The sequence below is a fragment of the Schistocerca piceifrons genome, chromosome 3, assembly GCF_021461385.2.
Source record: "Schistocerca piceifrons isolate TAMUIC-IGC-003096 chromosome 3, iqSchPice1.1, whole genome shotgun sequence".
NCBI lineage: Eukaryota > Metazoa > Arthropoda > Insecta > Orthoptera > Acrididae > Schistocerca > Schistocerca piceifrons.
The window spans coordinates 137,215,818-137,233,772 of NC_060140.1; the positions used below are offsets into that span (position 1 = coordinate 137,215,818).

Below are 17,955 nucleotides of genomic sequence, written 5' to 3' on the forward strand. Positions count from 1 at the left end.
GTCTATGGAACATGCAAAGCAAGAAACCAAGTAGATGGGTAAGAAATGATACAATGACTTAATGAATCATGGATGGATGGCATTAAAAACATTTAGATACAGGATGAATCATGTGGCTCAAGATCATAAGGTATGGAAGAATCTAGAGCAGGCCTCAGTCCAGCAGTGGATGTCAACTGACCGAACACACTAACAATCTATTGCCTATTTTTAAATGAAGTATTGCTACTCTATCCGCTTTGATCCAGGAAAATGTTTGAAAAATTATCTTCATCAATCACAAATCATACTGAAACTATATAAGAAGAAGAGTGGAAAAGAAGTATTGATCTATGACTCCCATTGCCATTACAACAGATGAAGTCTGAGTGACCTGTCCTCTCTTTTTAACCTTGCCAAACTATCCCTCCCTCCTCCCCAAGGAAGGAACTATCAGTGAGGCTACAACTCATGGGTGACACACATCTACAGAGCGGCAGGTTAAGTATTTATCTTTTCCTGTGCTTTCCTCGTAGTACCGGGTGATCAAAAAGTCAGTATAAATTTGAAAACTTAATAAACCACGGAATAATCTAGATAGAGAGGTAAAAATTGACACACATGCTTGGAATGACATGGGGTTTTATCAGAACAAAAAAAAAAGTTCACAAAATGTCCGACAGATGGTGCTGGACAGCAAAACGTCAGTGACATCGTGTATAAAAAGGAGCTGTAATGAGAGAGAGGATCAGATGCGCCAGCAGTCGCAGCATGTTGACGTTACCTGAAAAGGCGCTTTTAGTGAAGCTGTATGTTGTGGATTGGCAAGAGCGCCAACCCACTATGAGAGGAAGCCGAAAGGCACGCGTTTTAGCTCACGCAGGCTGGCATGAGGTCTGGAAAAGGTCAAGGAAATTAGACTAGCAAAAAATGTACGTAGCGGCTGGAATACTTAACTTTAATCCATAATTGGTGAACATCGCTCTTGATGGTACATGTTTTACAGCATCAATAGTAACTGGTAATGGCGCCTTGCTAGGTCATAGCAAATGACGTAGCTGAAGGCTATGCTAACTATCGTCTCGGCAAATGAGAGCGTAATTTGTCAGTGAACCATCACTAGCAAAGTCGGCTGTAGAACTGGGGCGGGTGCTAGGAAGTCTCTCTAGACCTGCCGTGTGGCGGCGCTCGATCTGCAATCACTGATAGTGGCGACACACGGGTCCGACGTATACTAACGGACCGCGGCCGATTTAAAGGCTACCACCTAGCAAGTGTGGTGTCTGGTGGTGACACCACACTGTATTATCAGAATGGGGAATGTGCTAGTTCAGCATTACAATCCTATCGCCATAGGAAGGGGATTCAAACGGGTAAAGGTCCATTGACAAATGCAGCTGTGGCAAGAATGATTTCGAAGTTCGAAGCCACGGGTTGTTTAGACGATAGACCCTGTATCGGCCGACCGAGCACAAAGTGTAATGCTGCTGAGACAGTTCAGGAAGAAATAGAGACTGTAGCGGGTTCGCCTATGCACGGGGAAGTCAGCGCTCGTGCAGTCACACCTCACACCGGCATTCCATACACTACTGTTTGGTTGGCACTGAGGCGTACCCTCCAATGCTACCCGTACAAAATTCATCGGCATCATAAACCGTTACCTGTCGATTTAGTGAAGCAGAGGGCATTTGCGGTGTGGACGTTTCAAAAGATGGCAGAAGATGACGATTGGTTGAGTAACGTGTTGTGGACTGACGAAGCTCATTTCACACTCCAAGGGTCTGTCAATGCCCACAACTGCAGAATTTGGGCTACCGAAAATCCTGTCGTGGAAACTCATTGCACGACGATAAAGTCACGGTATGGGTTGGATTTACCACATCTACCGTTATTGGGCCTTTTTCCTTCGAGGAAATGTGTGATTCTCGTTTTGTAACTGCGACTGTGATGGGTGAGAGGTACGCCGATATGTTACAGAATCGCATCATCCCCAGCCTAGCTGATAAACACCTGCTGGAACGTACGATGTTTATGCAGGATAGTGCTCCACCCCATATTGCTAGACGCGTGAAAGATCTCTTGCGCGTGTCGTTTGGTGATGATCGTGTGCTCAGCCGCCACTTTCGTTATGCTTGGCCTCCCAGGTCCCCAGACCTCAGTCAGTGCGATTATTGGCTTTCGGGTTACCTGAAGTCGCAAGTGTATCATGATCGACTGACATCTCTAGGGATGCCGAAAGACAACATCAGACGCCAATGCCTCACCATAACTCTGGACATGCTTTACAGTGCTGTTCACAACATTATTCCTCAACTGCAGCTATTGTTGAGGAATGATGGTGGACATATTGAGCATTTCCTGTGACGAACTTCATCTTTCCTTTGTCTTACTTTGTTATGCTAATTATTGCTATTCTGATCAGATGAAGCGCCATCTGTCGGACATTTTTTGAACTTTTGTATTTTTTTGGTTCTAATAAAACCCCATGTTAATCCCAGCATGTGTGTCAATTTGTACCTCTCTATCTACATTATTCCGTGATTTATTCAGTTTTCAAATTTATACTGACTTTTTGATCACCCGATATATTTCTTAAATTTCGTGCATGGTTTTCTGTTTAAGAGGTGTAACCTAGCATTTTGTAAGTGTAAATTCAAGCAGTCTGTAGCACATGTTTCATTTCTTCTGAACAGCCAGGTTCACAGCTCATGGAGGCATCAGCATCCATTGGTGACACATCAGGAAGGTAGAAAGTTGCATATCTAGGATTCTGTCCACTTTTATAGTTTACTTCTTCAGCTAGCCTCTCTAGAAAGTGTAGGATAGGATGTGTGCGTGCTGTGTGCAAATGCAGGAGGAGCGAACAGCTGAATGTAGTTTTGGCTACGGCTGATCACCTTCAGGCTGCTGCCTTAGTGTGTAGTAGTGGCAGAGAATCTGGGGTGAAGCGTGGGACACTTCAGGTGTCGCTTGTTCCACCCAGGGGCTCTGCTGCGAAGGTACCTCCTAGCGTACGCAACATGGTGGATCTGTCCTCATAGCAGAGTGAGTGGCAGGCAGTAACACATTCATGTCACTCAAGGTGGAGGGAATGGCTGTGTGGCTTCACCCATTCACCCTGTGAGTGGACAGGTGGCTGCTCCTTCAGCAGTGGTCTGAGAAGGTACACAGGGGTAGGAGTTTACTAGTTATCAGGAGCTCCAACATTAGGCACATTATGGAGCCTCTTAGGCAGATAACGTTCAGGGCTGGAAAGAAAGCTTGCATTCACTAGGTGTCTGCATCCAAGATGCAGAGGGGCCTTGCCTGAGGCTATCAAGCATGCAGGATGCAGTCTGCTGGTTGCTCATGTCAGCAACACTGACATCTGTTGCATGGGTTCTGAGGCCAACCTCAGTTCATATAGGCAGATGGTGGAAGTGGTGAAGGCTGCTGGCCTTAAGCATGGTGTGCACGCAGAGCTTTCAATTTGCAACATTGTTCCCAGAGTTGACAGTGCTTCGGTTTGAAACTGAGTGGAGAGTCTCAACCAAAGGATTTGTCAGTTCTGTGACAGTCTTGGCTGCAGATTTCTAGACATGCATTATCGACTGGAGATTCGTAGGACTTCCCTTGATAGGTCAGGGATGCACTACACAAAGGAAGCAGCTACCCGGGTAGAGGGTACTTGTGGGGTGGACATGAGGGTTTTGTGTTTTGTAGGTTAGGTGGTAGTCTGAGGTACTCTGATGAACACTTGCCAGTTGATACGCAGCAACGGAAGTCAGACTGCCTTGCGAGTAAAGACACTTCAACTGTCAAAATTTTATCAGTACACTGTCAAAGTATTTGTAACAAAGTTCCTGAATTTTGCTGCCTTCCAGTAAAGTTCTTGCACTCACATTATTTTCAGGACTGAGAGCTGGCTGAAACCTGGAGTGGAGAGCTCCGAGATATTTAGCGAATCATGGAACATATATAACAAAGACAGACAATAGGCCATAGAAGGGGATGTGTTCACTCCCATTGACAAAAATATTGCCTGTATTGAGGTTGAAGCTGAGTGTGACAGTCAAGTTATCTGGTCGTGTGTAACAGGTGAAACCAAGTTAATTGTTGGATGTTTTTACCAGCCACCCACTTTTGCTGTGACAGTTCCAGAGTCATTCACAGAAAGGCTATGGTCAGTAGTGCGTAAACACTCGGATCATGCAATACTGGTTGGAAGTGAATTTAATCTGCTAGGTAGAGACTAGGATGTCTATGGATTCATTGCAAGAGGTACAGACAGGCAGACTTGCAAAATACTTTTGAACACGAGCAGCTAGTTTGGCAGCCTACATGCAATGGAAATACCTTGGACCTTGTAGCTACAAATAGGACAGACATTATCAACAGCATCAGTATAGAAATGGGGATCAGCAATCATGATGTCGTTGTAGCAACTATGGTTATGAAAGTTAATAAATCAATTAAGAAGGCTGGAAAAGTGTTTCTCAAGGTGTATACGCAGACAAGGAAAAAAAAACTGCCAGATCTTTCCCCAGTTAAAAATACTTTCTCCTACGTGAACATACAACTTTACCATGTTAAGTGACAGTATACTTTTCCTCGTAATTGTAAAACTTATCAATCCTTTGAATGATTATGGTTTTATACACCAGTGTAGAACTTCCCAGCACTTTAGAAAACAAAACTCAAGAAAAAAAATTGTTTTGGAAAGATCTTTGATGTGCACCAACACGTGCACTGCATATTTTCGTATTAGGAAAGTATAAATTTGAAATCCACCACACACCGCATGTTACTTTCCAAAGCATTGAAATCGAGATTGTGATGTGCTTTTGTAAGCTAGACATAGCTCATGTCACGTGATCTTGCCGGCCGATGACAGAGAATATTCAGAGCATAGGACACGTGATGTGGTCAGCCAATAGCAACATCCCTGTTAAGTAGCACAAACCCACAAACAGTAAAAGTTAATGGTTTAAATTAATACACATAGTGTTGCTACAAGAACAAAAAAAGCTTTCACATATAATATTGGTCTCTAAGATTAATAAGCAGCAAGAGAAGCTAAGCTTTCACATATAATGTTTATCTTTTTTGCACTTGTTACACTTTAAGATAAATCACACAAATGTGCCAGTAAAATTTTTAACAATGACATAAAATTCTTCAAATGGTCATCCTCAAAGAGTTGATTTTTAAATGAGAGTCAAATGCTCTGTGATTTAAGAAATTCATCATACATTCTCGCACATACTTCACCTTGCGTAAAAGGAAATTTACTTTGAAAGTAAAGCTTTTCAAACAACCATTCATAATATTTTCCCATGACCAGTTAAAAACAGGTTCATTTCAGCAGTTGCCAGAGAGCACCAGGTAATAGGCATCACCATGCTTGTACAGCTACTATGACTCAGGAAGCCTGTACGTTTGTAAAACATTGAAAGGTCTTACATTGGGTCATAAAAGAAACAAGACATTAGAGGATACCTCAAGAGCATCAGAATTTTGTGAACAATACGAAAATGCATAATTCGGCTTAAAGTGCACATTTGTATCTCCAGATTCGGATGTAAATTTTCTTGGATTACCACTACTGTATCATCTCATGTTTGGTTCTTTATTATGGCATAATGCCTCACATGCTAGAAAATGAAAACATGCACTTGAAATGCAGCGACCAGTTGAAACTAGCCAACAGTGTGGAATTAAACACTTTGTTTCAAACAAATTGACTGCCTCAGTGGAAAAGATTAATAAAAGCCAAATTTCTTTAGCAAACCGACAAAAATAACTTCATTTTTCTGCAAGACAATTAATGCTTGACTGTCAGAAAGGTGGAAATAAAACAAAATCTGAAACTAATAACATATTTTAGCCTTCCGCATTTATGTGAATGTATTTTAATTCACTTCATAGCTCCCAGAAATCCATTTTGTTTTCATTTGACATGAGAGCAATAAATGAAGAGGAAACAGCAAAATCACTAAATGTAAACACAGGTCATGTGGAGACTACCCACCTCCCCACTGCAATTCAAGAGTGCTCTGTGCATCAGCCCCAGATCTATGATATTTCCGGACTGGGGCAATACTAGATAGTGGCCCCCCTCCCCACCCTTGAGTGTTAGAGGCAGACAATTTGCACTCTCTATTGCCTATGAGCTAATAACTTGCTGTTTTGTGCGACACAAAATTAAATATAGGATGCATAGATCCAGACAATGGAAAATCCAGGATGGAAGTAACAATATCAGAGAAGGAAAGTTGCTATTCACCATATAGCAGAGATGCTGAGTCGCGACAGGCACAACAAAAAGATTCAACAAAAAGATTCACACAATTAAAGCTTTCGGCCACTAAGGCCTTTGTCAGCAGTACACACACACACACACACACACACACACACACACACACACACTCACACCCACGTAAACGCAACTTGCACACACGTCTGCAGTCTCAGAGGCACACACGTCTGCAGTCTCAGAGAGCTGAAACCACACTGCTTTGTGAGTCTTTTTGTTGTGCCTATTGCGACTCAGCATCGTGGCTACATGGTGAGTAGCAACTTTCCTTCTCTAGTACTGATACATAGAACCAATAAAGACAAAAGACAAGCACAACAGTACACATTTCTTCAATCCTTAAGTCTTGACATCTTTTTTGTCTCTAATCTCGCTACAGCGTTACATGGAATGCTTTCCTTTCTGGGAAAGGATCTATTACCTCATCAAAGTTTGTCAAACATTTTGCTACATGAAAAAATGAAATGTCGTTCTCTAATACTGAAAAAGCTGTTAATACAAATAGTACCCAAGACTGGTGTGGTTTCTCAATCTGATTACAAAATAGGCCTTCCTAATATTGCAGCAGTTGTAGCACACACCAAATAAACGTGACTGTTTTGGCACAAATGGTCATTTTTATAACACAACAGAATATAATTCACAAAGTACCAATATGAAATGCCTATTAGGCCTACTACAAGCAGAAAGCTTTATATTAGGAAATAGTTCATTCATACGCTCCAGCTTCTCAAGCATAAGATCGAAAAGTAGTAGTAAGAAATTTTTATATAAACCTGGAATGTCATATTCTTCCATAATTTGTGTGATGTCCCCATTTCATCTCCTTCCCCATTCTAATAAACCTGTTATTGCTGTTAGTCATTTATTTCCATCCTGGTAGTCTTGGCATTCACCCGTTTGGCTTTTTTCTGCTCAGCTCTTATAGCCCCGTCCCCTTTTGTCAGCAGGAAGTTTATTTCTAGATGTGATGGGGTTTCCCCTGGCAGTGACATCATGTGTGATACACGCGTTCAAAAATCAACTTATGATTCACTCAGAAATCAACTTAGAATGTGTTCAAAAACCAACAGGGGTGCGTTTCAAAATCATATGACTAACTGATAGACCAATGTGCGCTGGATGCTAGGCGCTTTGTGAAACAAGGTTGTTTTCTTCAAGAATATGAATTTGGTGACCCCCTCTCCTGAAATTGCCACCTGGGGAAGATACACTGGTTAGCCCTCCCGCTCCCTAAATCATCTGGGCCTGTTGCGCATGTGTGAATCTGGGAGCCTGAGCACGCCAGTAAAATTTTTCTGGGTAGCATCTGGTTGCTTGCTGCTACTGCTTATACAGCTAACAGCCACACTTTTGTAGCCAAAAGTGAGAGAAGATACTACTCATACACGACTCAACTGCACATGCGTACAAGCTCACTCACAACTGCTCAAATGAATCTAATGGAAACGGTTGTGACATCACGTTCATCGGAGGCAATTGTTGTTATGAAGCACTGCATAGTCTTCCTAAAGCATTTGACACATTTTGCTATTGGCAGATGCTTGTATGAGTACTGTGTTTTGTTGTATATGGCACATTTCCTTTGCAACTTAAGGTTTTTTTTCTCTCTCTCTCTCTCTCATTCATGATTTATTGGTGCAGTATTATTCTGCAGCACCGACATGCAGTAATATTCTTTGTTACAGTACTCATTCTTACCAGTCAAAATTACAAAAATTTAACTGTAAACTACAACAATGAAAAGTTCCCAGAATTCTAAAAAATTCCCGGGTTTTTCCCGGTTTTCTCCTGGATGAAAAAACTCCTGGGTTCTTCCCGGATCTCCCAGTTGTCCCGCATCATATACACCCCAGTTTCTGCTAGAAAGAGCAGATAAGCAGTTGTTAGCATCTCACTTGAACAGTTAATTGACATCATTTAATTCCAGTAGGATGGACATAGGGGAATTATGGGCACTATTTAAGCAGTTTGTAAATCATGATCTGGAGAATTATGTGCCTAGTAAGTGGATTAAGGATGGGAAAGATCCGCCACAGCTTAATAACGAGATTCAGAAAATGCTGAGGAAGCAGGGGCTGTTGCACTCTCGGTTCAAAAGAGAACATGCAAATGATAAAAAGCAAAGGTTATCAGAGATTTGTGCACCTATGGAAAGATCTATGAACAAAGCATACAACAACTACCACGCTCACTCCTTACCAAAAGATCTGGCAGAATACCTGAAAAAATTCTGGTCCTATGTAAAATCACTAAGTAACTGTAAGGCTTCTATCCAGTCACTTGTTGACCGGTCTGGCGTGGCAGTTGAAGATGGCAAAACGAAAGCCAAAGTTTTCAATTTCACATTCAAGAAATAGTTAATGCAGGAGAAGTATGCAAACATACCATTGTTTGACCACTGAACAGACTCCTGTATGGATGACATAGTAATAAGCATTCCTGTCGTAGAGAAACAACTGAAAGAGTTGAAAAAAATAAGTCACCAAGTCCATTTGGAATCCCAGTTCTGTTTTTCAAGGAGTCTTCTAGGGCTCTGGCCCCTTACCTAGATTGCATGTATCACAAATCTCATACTCAGCTAAGAGCTGAGTCCCAAGCGACTGGAAAAAGCGCAGGTGACTCCTGTATGTAAAAAGAGCAAAAGAACAGACCCACAAAATTAAAAACTAATATCCCTAATGTCGGTTTTCTGCAAAATCCTTGAACACATACTTAGTTCAAATATAATACATCTTCTTGAGACCAAGAATCTTACGTACACTAATCAGTATGGTTTCAGAAAGCATCATTACTGTGAAACTCGGCTTGCCCTTTTTTCACAATGTACTGAGAACTATAGATGAAGGGCAACAGGCATATTTCTAGATATCCGGAAATTGTCTGACACAGTGCTCCACAGCAGGCTGTTAGAGAAGGTAAGACCATATGGACTATGGTCAGAGATATGCGAGTGGCTTGAAGACTTCTTAAGTTATAGACCCCGAATGATGGTGAGGGTATCATCAGGAGTGTCCCAGGTATTATTCTCTATATACATAAATGATTTGGCGGACAGGGTGGGCAGCAATCTGCAATTATTTACTGATGATGCTGATGTGTATGGTAAGGTGTTGAAGTCAAATGACTGTAGGAGGACACAAGGTGACTTAGGCAAAGTTTATAGTTGATGTGATGAATGGCAGCTAGCTCTAAATGTAGAAAAATATAAGTAGTGTGGATGACTAGGAAAAACAAACCTGTAATGTATAGATACAGCATTAGTAGTGTCCTACTTGACAGTCACTTCTTTTACATATCAGTGCATAATGTTGCAAAGCAATATGAAGTGGAACTAGTATGTGAAGATTGTGGTAGGGAACGTGAATGGTTGACCTTGATTTAGTGGGAGAATTCTACGAAAGTGTGGTTCATTTGTAAAGGAGAATGCCTATAGGACATTAGTGCAGGCAACACTCAAGTATAGTTCCATACCAAGTCAGATTAAAGGAAGACACCGAAGCAGTTCAGAGTCTGGCTGCTAGATTTGTTACTGGAAGGTTCGAACAGCACACAAGTGTTACAGACGTGCTTCAGGAACTCAAATGGAAATTCCTTGAAGAAATGTGACATTCTTTTCGAGGAACACTGTTGAGAAAATTTAGAGAAACGACATTTGAAGCTGAATGCAGAATTATTCTACTGCCTCCAACATACACTGCGTATAAGGAACAAGAAGCTAAGATATGAGAAATTAAGGCTCATATGGAGGCATACACACATTCGTTTTTCCATCACTATTTACGAGTGGTACATGAAAGGAAATTACTAACAGTAGTATGTAGTACCTTCCGCCATGCACCGTATGGTGGACTGCAGAGTATCTATGTAGATGACTGCAGAGTATCTATGTAGATGCAGTTGTGAAAGCTAGGGTAGTGTATGTATTTTCATATGCAACTATCGGCAGTACTGACATTTCTCCTCAAGACAAACACTGGCCAGCAATCTTGTCTCGTAACTTTATAGTTTTCTTGAGAAAATTTTCCTTTTGCTGCGTAAATGAGAAATATTGAATATGTTATCATTACAATGTGGAAATGATGGCAGTTCATCTCCACATTTCAGTTAAGGGCAGTGAGCATGGTGATTTTATGTTGCATATATACGATTCTATAGTATACAAGAAATGTTAATTTATATGAAAACGATGTTTTATTCTTTCACTGCAAATGGAGAATGTTATGAACTAAATGGATGGCTAGCTACTTTGACTGAAAACTACATCTGTAAAGACAAATAAAAGTTTGCATCAAATAAATGAAATTCTTAAAAATAAGCAGTCTCTCTGGTGAGAAATCAATGTGAATATGAAATAAAAGAGTGATGGAAGAGTTTGGCTACCAAAGGTCATGACCAAAATAATTATTAAACCGAATCATCAGTTGCTCAAGCTAAAGAAATTATCAAAAGGAAATGAGTGACAGACATCCTAGCGATCAGATTGAATCAAATGTTTTCCTCCTTTAGACATAACAAATCACATCAAATATCTCCCTCTATCAGACGAAGAACAAGAAATGGAAGAAGGAGAAAACTTAAAGACTAAATATGATATAATAGAAGTATATGTGAATCACTGATTATCAAGAATGTTTTGTAATAATGTATAAATAAGGATTTCACTCACTTTTTCCAATTCTCTTGCGCAAATTATAGGGTGTCTTTGCTGTATCCGCATCAAGTTGCCTCAGTCGAGTTGAAGGAGTTTGAACCTGCCTCGACGGTGTCCTCAGTTTCCTCAGTGGAGTGCACACAGAGTGTCTTCGCTGAGGGGTTCTGGTTTTACTCCGAGTATGAGAACTAGTTGGGGTGGCGTGGCCACTGAGTCCACGTGCCTTAGTTACCCCTTCCTGGTCAGGTGTCTGTACAGATGCCAAAGCACTTCTTCTTTTTGGTGTCTGGAACTGGCCATTGAGTCCATGTGCCTTAGGTATTCCTTCCCGGTCTGGTGTCTGCACAGATTCCAAAGCTTTCTGTGCTAAAGCATTCCTCCTTTTTGGTGTCTGGAATCCAAACATCTGTTCCCCCTTGACGTTATCATCTCCAAGGAGAGCTATAAATAAGATAATAAAATACAATTATAAGAAATTACAGACAAACAGTTCTTATGCCACAAATACATAACATTAACTATAAGTTTTCATTCAACCTACAGGTGAAGGGTCATGAGCTGATTTGTGTCATTGCTACGCAGAGAAGTGCATTCTTATTGTCTGGTAGATTTTGTGAATTGTAAAAGACTAAAATCTATCATTTTCTATTAATGTTAATGTAATTAGGTTTACATTATATTGTTTGCCATGAGCTTGTTGAGATTTTCAGAATTTATATTGAACTTAATAAGAGTTCACATCAAATGCTAGTCAGTGGCTCTTATTTCAGTACAGTTAGCTATCATCGATGAGAAATTTATTCATTTTTGCCTGCTTAGAACTAAGTCTAATGATTACTTTCACTGGAAGGGGAGATTGACTATGAAGAAGAGTTTATCATAACATTATGAGAATACAGAATTTATCTACTGTGAATTGTTTGCAGCCAGCCGGAGTGGCCGTGCGGTTCTAGGCGCTACAGTCTGAACCCAAGCGACCGCTACAGTCGCAGGTTCGAATCCTGCCTCGGGCATGGATGTGTGTGATGTCCTTGGATTAGTTAAGTTTAATTAGTTCAAAGTTCTAGGTGACTGATGACCTCAGAAGTTAAGTCGCATAGTGCTCAGAGCCATTTGAACCATTTTTCGACCTACGGTATCCTGCTACTATAAGTGAGGCAAGATCCTTCTCATGCTCTGCTTGGAATCGTATTCATGTCGCGTCAGGTCCATATATGGCAATCATCTGTTGTTGATATGCTGGGGAATCCAGAGCGAGGTTCATCATTGGCATCTTCTTGGCCATCTTGGAAGAGCTTATACCACTTTTAACCATTTTTTTATTTAGAGCAGACTCACCATATGCCACTGTCAAAATTTCAAGCACTTGTTTCCATTTTTCACTCAAATTTTGATGCAAATTCTTTGCTCCTTTTTTTATAATAATCGAAAATCACCAAGCATACTAAAACACATCTCACCTTTCTATCTGTCAAAAACAAATGTGGTATGCTGTACACTTGAAAGTGAAAATATGTGTAGGACATGTGTACCAACATAAGAAAAAAAAGATCAATAATCGAATGTACATTGCCCGCACAATTTGAAAAGTCACCTTACTTTTTGAAGAGCCCTAGTATATGTTTCTGATAGGCACAGAATTTATATATGCAAACACACACACTCTCTCTTTACCATCCTCATGATCTGGGCTGTTAAACAACATCCCCGTTCCCTGTGACACAATGTTCCACAGCAACACTGCAATGTGATCACTGAAGCACACCTACGGCTTACAGTTACACAAGACTGGTGGCATTCAACTGCACCCAGGTCAGAAAACCGGGGTTCGCCAAGCATGTATCCAGCGAAAAAATACCGAGCTCACTGAGGTGCTTGCCATTTAGAACAAACTGGGAGCGTGTGTAGCTTAATCGAAAATACCACAGCTGTGTGAGCATCACACTTCTGTGGGGCACTCCTGACAATACTCCTGCCTATGATGAACACTTGCTGTCCAGGACAATTATTTAAGAAGTCTGTTACTTAGGAAGTCTTTGAACCACTCACAGATCTGTGAACCCTTCATTAACATTATGCAGTGGTGCACTGTGTTAAACACTTCCCAGAAATCTAAGAATATGGAATCTGCCTGTTGCCCTTTGTCCACGGTTCGCTGAATATCACGTAACAAAAGGGCAAGCTGACTTTTACTTTTAGTCTACAAACATAGTAAAAAATATTGCGAATAAGTAGTCAAAATCAAATTGTTCAAATGGCTATAAGCACTATGGGACTTAACATCTGAGGTCATCAGTCCCCTAGACTTAGAACTACTTAAGCCTAAATAACCTAAGGACATCACAAACATCCACGCCCGAGGCAGGATTCGAACCTGCAACCGGAGCAGCCACGCGCTTCCGGACTGAAGTGCCTCGAATCGCTCAACCACAGTGGCCGGCTGAACAAGTAGTCCTTACCAGTTTGAGGATGTTCATATTGAAACTGGTATCAGTGACAATCAGGCAGTTGTAGCAACAATGATTAGAGGTATAAAATGCAGCCAACAGAAGTATGAAGGTTTAGATACTTATTTTATATTTTCTCTTATGGATTTCTCTTTCTCTTTACTCAGTTTTCAAAATTTTGTCTCTTTTTATGACTTTCCCAACGGATTTTTTTTCCTTCTTCAATCTTTTTTTTCATATCATATAGACACTTTTCTAGTGAGAAATTCTTCTCCACTCATTACCTATTGTTAACCACTGTCTATTCTCAAAATTTTTGTACAAATTTTTCAATTTTTTCTAAATTTTTTCTTTGCTTTTCTTCCATTTTCTATCTTTTATCCATGCTCTGCATATCTTTTTGGTGACTCCCAAATTTTTCTAACACTCCAAACTGTCCTCAAATTCTGTTGATGAATCCCATCACATACTACATCCATTCTTTTCGAAAACATGCTTTAGCACTATCAAAACTAAGGCTGCAAATTCTGTTTCTTGAAACCTGCCTGACCCTTGGAGTTCATCCAAAAGGCTCAACATTGAAAGTCCCTATTTCTGGATGTAATCCTACTCTACACAAAGCTATTTTACAGTTTAAAATGCAGCAATCTCTTGCTCTTACCCAGCTAATCTGTGGGGATAGGTAAAATAGTGTGAACACCTGTACTTACTTGGAAAAGGTGTATTAATAAGGAGCTGGACCCCAATTTGCCCATAATACAGCTGTGATTCTTCTTGAAATATTGGCATATACTGATGATATAGTCTCCAGTGGAATTTTATGCCACTCTTCGATCAGAACCTCTTCTAACTCCTGTGCCGCTAACTCAGGGCACTAGTATCTAGATGCAAAATTTTCCTGATTGTGGATACTGGCATTAATAATCCCATCCATATATACATAAAATGAATGAAACTTCCTGGCAGATTAAAACTGTGTGCCCGACCGAGACTCGAACTCGGGACCTTTGCCTTTCGCGGGCAAGTGCTCTACCAACTGAGCTACCGAAGCATGACTCACGCCCGGTACTCACAGCTTTACTTCTGCCAGTACCTCGTCTCCTACCTGCAGAGTGAAAATCTCATTCTGGAAACATCCCCCAGGCTGTGGCTAAGCCATGTCTCCGCAATATCCTTTCTTTCAGGAGTGCTAGTTCTGCAAGGTTCGCAGGAGAGCTTCTGTAAAGTTTGGAAGGTAGGAGACGAGGTACTGGCAGAAGTAAAGCTGTGAGTACCGGGCATGAGTCGTGCTTCGGTAGCTCAGTTGGTAGAGCATTTGCCCGCGAAAGGCAAAGGTCCCGAGTTCGAGTCTCGGTCGGGCACACAGTTTTAATCTGCCAGGAAGTTTCATATCAGCGCACTCTCCGCTGCAGAGTGAAAATTTCATTCTACATAAAATGAATGTTTGTCTTTCTGTTCCCACCATATGACCTCAAAAAGAATTGGCACAATTTACATGAGGTTTTTTTGTAAAATCATCATAGTGACGACGGAGGCCGAAATCTGCTCCAGAGTCTGTGCTCTAATACCACCCACAGGAGTTTGATAATGTTTATAAAGTCTGGGAACTGTGTTGGCCAGGGAAGATGCTGCAGTCCAGTTGCATGTTCCCCATACCATGATTGTATAGTGCTGGCTGTGTGAATGGGTGCATTATTGTCCTGAAATATGGCATCATTGTTGGGGGAAAAACATTTGAATCATGGAGTGCACTTGATCACCTGAAACATTCACACAATTGCTGGCTGTTACACGGACTTTGAGAGTAATGATGGGACTAGCAGAATAGCATTATATAGCTGCCCACACCATCACACTTCCACCTCCACACTTAACAGGTGGAATCAAGCAATTAGGATTGTAGGCTTCTTTTGGCGTTCTCCAGATGCAAACCCAGCCAATGTTGGAAATAACAGAAACATTGACTCGTCTGACCATATGACGTGTTTCCACTGATCAGTCATCCATGATTTATGCTCCTGACACCATGTTTTATGCTTCTTTGCATTGGTTGTGGTCACTGATGGTTTCTGCATTGCACCTCATTCATGAATATTCGCTTTGTAGAGTTCTTGGCAGACAGTGTCAACAGATACAGGGTCTCAAAGATGGCTATTGAGCTCTGCAGTCACTTAAGCCACCGTAGTTTTGTGTTGTTTTGACACAATTAGTGTTAGTCTCTCATTTAGTTTGATTTGTGCCCACTATTACATTTACACAATGATGGCTTTGCATGTTTTGTGTAGCCTGTCATGACTGCTGAAGCAGTTGGTCTTGAAACTTTTAATATGTTGGCTGTTTTGGTTACTGATGCTCCAGCTAATCGGACCCTCTTTGGAACTCTGTTTGGTCTTCATTTTACGTCAACCTTGGCCTCTGAATGCAAATACAAAGTGTGCACTACTCATAAACAAGCTGCACTGATGTCTAGTCCTTAATGAAGAAACACAGTCCAGCGCGACACGTGCCTTACCTGTGTTGTTGACGATCAAAAACAACCATTCCATAGCTACCACTGCTCACATTATTCTGCCTATCCTCTGTATATGCCTAATCAGCCAGTCTCCATTCAACCAGACTTCTCCCCTCCAACAAAATCCTGCAGGTGTCTGCCCCTCATGTTTCCTTGGATGGTATCATCCACCAAGCCAGCTTCAAACTGCAACAAAATGCCAAACTTCACCTCAAAAAGCTATCCCACCTTCTCCTAAACTATATGAATGGTGGTGTTTCCCTTCCTGTCCCTCTGCAGCTCCCTAAACAGCCACACCATCAGCCACCACCTCTCTCCTACAAACCAAGCTGAGCCAACCTCCTTAACATCCCACAGCCTTCAGCACTGCCTCCAAGACCAAGAACAACCCATAATCACAGGAACCAGTCACAACAGTACAGTGTCCTCACCCTCTTGTCTAAAGCACTTTCCCCTCCTGAATTATCTGTATTATCCGAGGGTCTCACTTTCAGCACTAAACATGCATTTGATCATGCTGCTTTGATGAAGGACCTGCTTTTCTTCATGCATAATATCAACTGTAAATATCAGTTTGCAACCCAATCCCAAAACATTTCCAACAGCAAACCTGACATTGAACCCTGCCTTGAACAGCTTCAAATGCAATCACAACTTTCAAGGTCACACCTTACAAGCATTTCGAGAATTCCTCACATCCAGCATTGCTTCACAATTCTTTCTCAGGCCCCTACAACATGATCCTAACTATCCTTTGCAGAACTCCAGGTTCTATGTTCCCTAAAAGTTGATGACTCCATCATTATCCTCCCAGCAGACAAGGATCTAGTGCTGTAGTACTTGACCGAAAGGAGTATGACAGTGAAGGTCTACACCAGCTGTCTGACACCTCTACATGCAGCATCTGCCATCAAGATCCCATTCCTGTGATTCAAACTGACCTGCAGTCTCTCCTAAAAACCTCAGGGCCCTCACAAGGACTAACACCACAATCCATAGACCTTCTCACCCCACCCAAACCACACACACCCCACCTTTTACCTTCTTCCTAAGATCCACAAACCCAGTCATCCTGGTCGTCCTATGGTTACTGACTTCCAAGCACCCACCAAATGTATATCTGCCTTAGTTGATCAGCACCTGCAACCCACAGTGCAAAGATTCCCTCCTATACCAAAGATACTAACTATTTCCTAGATCATCTGAATGCCATACTCATCCTGCTCCCACCACACACATTGCTTGTCACCATTGATGCCACCTCTCTCTTTACCAGCATCACCCACGTACCAGGTCTGTCTGCTGCTGAATATTTCCTACCCACCTGATTACAAACCTATGACGTCCTTCCTACTCACCTTAATCAACTACTTCACCTTTGAGGGGCAGATATACAAACAGATCAGGCATACAGCCATGGGAACCCGAATAGCTCCTTCCTATGCCAAACTTGGAGGGGGCTTTCCTGGGATCCATAAGTCTTCAGAACCTTGTTTGGTTTAGATACATTGATGACGTCTTTGCCATATGGACTCACGGTGAGGCTAAATCTCATATCTGTGTGGTGTCTGTTGATGCAATTGGAAGGTGGGGTTACACTAGTCATGGCCTGCACCTGAATAGGAGGGGGCGGATAGATTAGTTGATCTTCTTGCAGAAAATGTAAGGGGAGCCACATGCACACAAGACAAAATACCTGTGATTACTGGAGTCACAGGGACACATTTTTTAGGTTAGAGTCAGGTTACAGACAATGAGTATTGAAAGAGATTAAAACAGAACAGTGCCATAATGTCTGTAACAGTACCCAAAGAAATAAAATTTGTGTATTTAATCAGAACATTAGAGGATTGAAAAATAAGATAGATGAGCTTTTTGTACGCCTAGAAAATGGGGTAAATTCTGAAGGTATAGATGTTTTGTGCCTCTCTGAACACCATGTAATTGCATAACTGCAGGGATGGAGAAGTTACATGTAAGGGATTACAGATTAGAATCTTATTCATGTAGAGTCAACATGGAAAGGAAAGTTGCTACTTATATAAAAACAGGACACAAAGTCAAAAAT

The 17,955-nt window shown here is 41.4% G+C and overlaps 1 protein-coding gene and 1 non-coding gene across 5 annotated transcripts in view; one reads left to right on the plus strand and one right to left on the minus strand.

Moving 5' to 3' along the window:
• Positions 1–17,955, minus strand: part of LOC124788284 (origin recognition complex subunit 2) — a 107,470-nt gene that overhangs the window by 74,835 nt on the left and 14,680 nt on the right. For all 4 annotated transcript variants that reach the window (XM_047255513.1, XM_047255515.1, XM_047255514.1 and 1 more), the window contains one exon: positions 10,944–11,369. In XM_047255513.1, coding sequence (XP_047111469.1) covers positions 10,944–11,369 — 426 coding nt within the window. The remainder of the gene's footprint in view (positions 1–10,943; positions 11,370–17,955) is intronic.
• On the plus strand, positions 14,663–14,737 carry Trnas-cga. Its single transcript has one exon. It is a non-coding gene; the product is annotated as a tRNA-Ser (tRNA).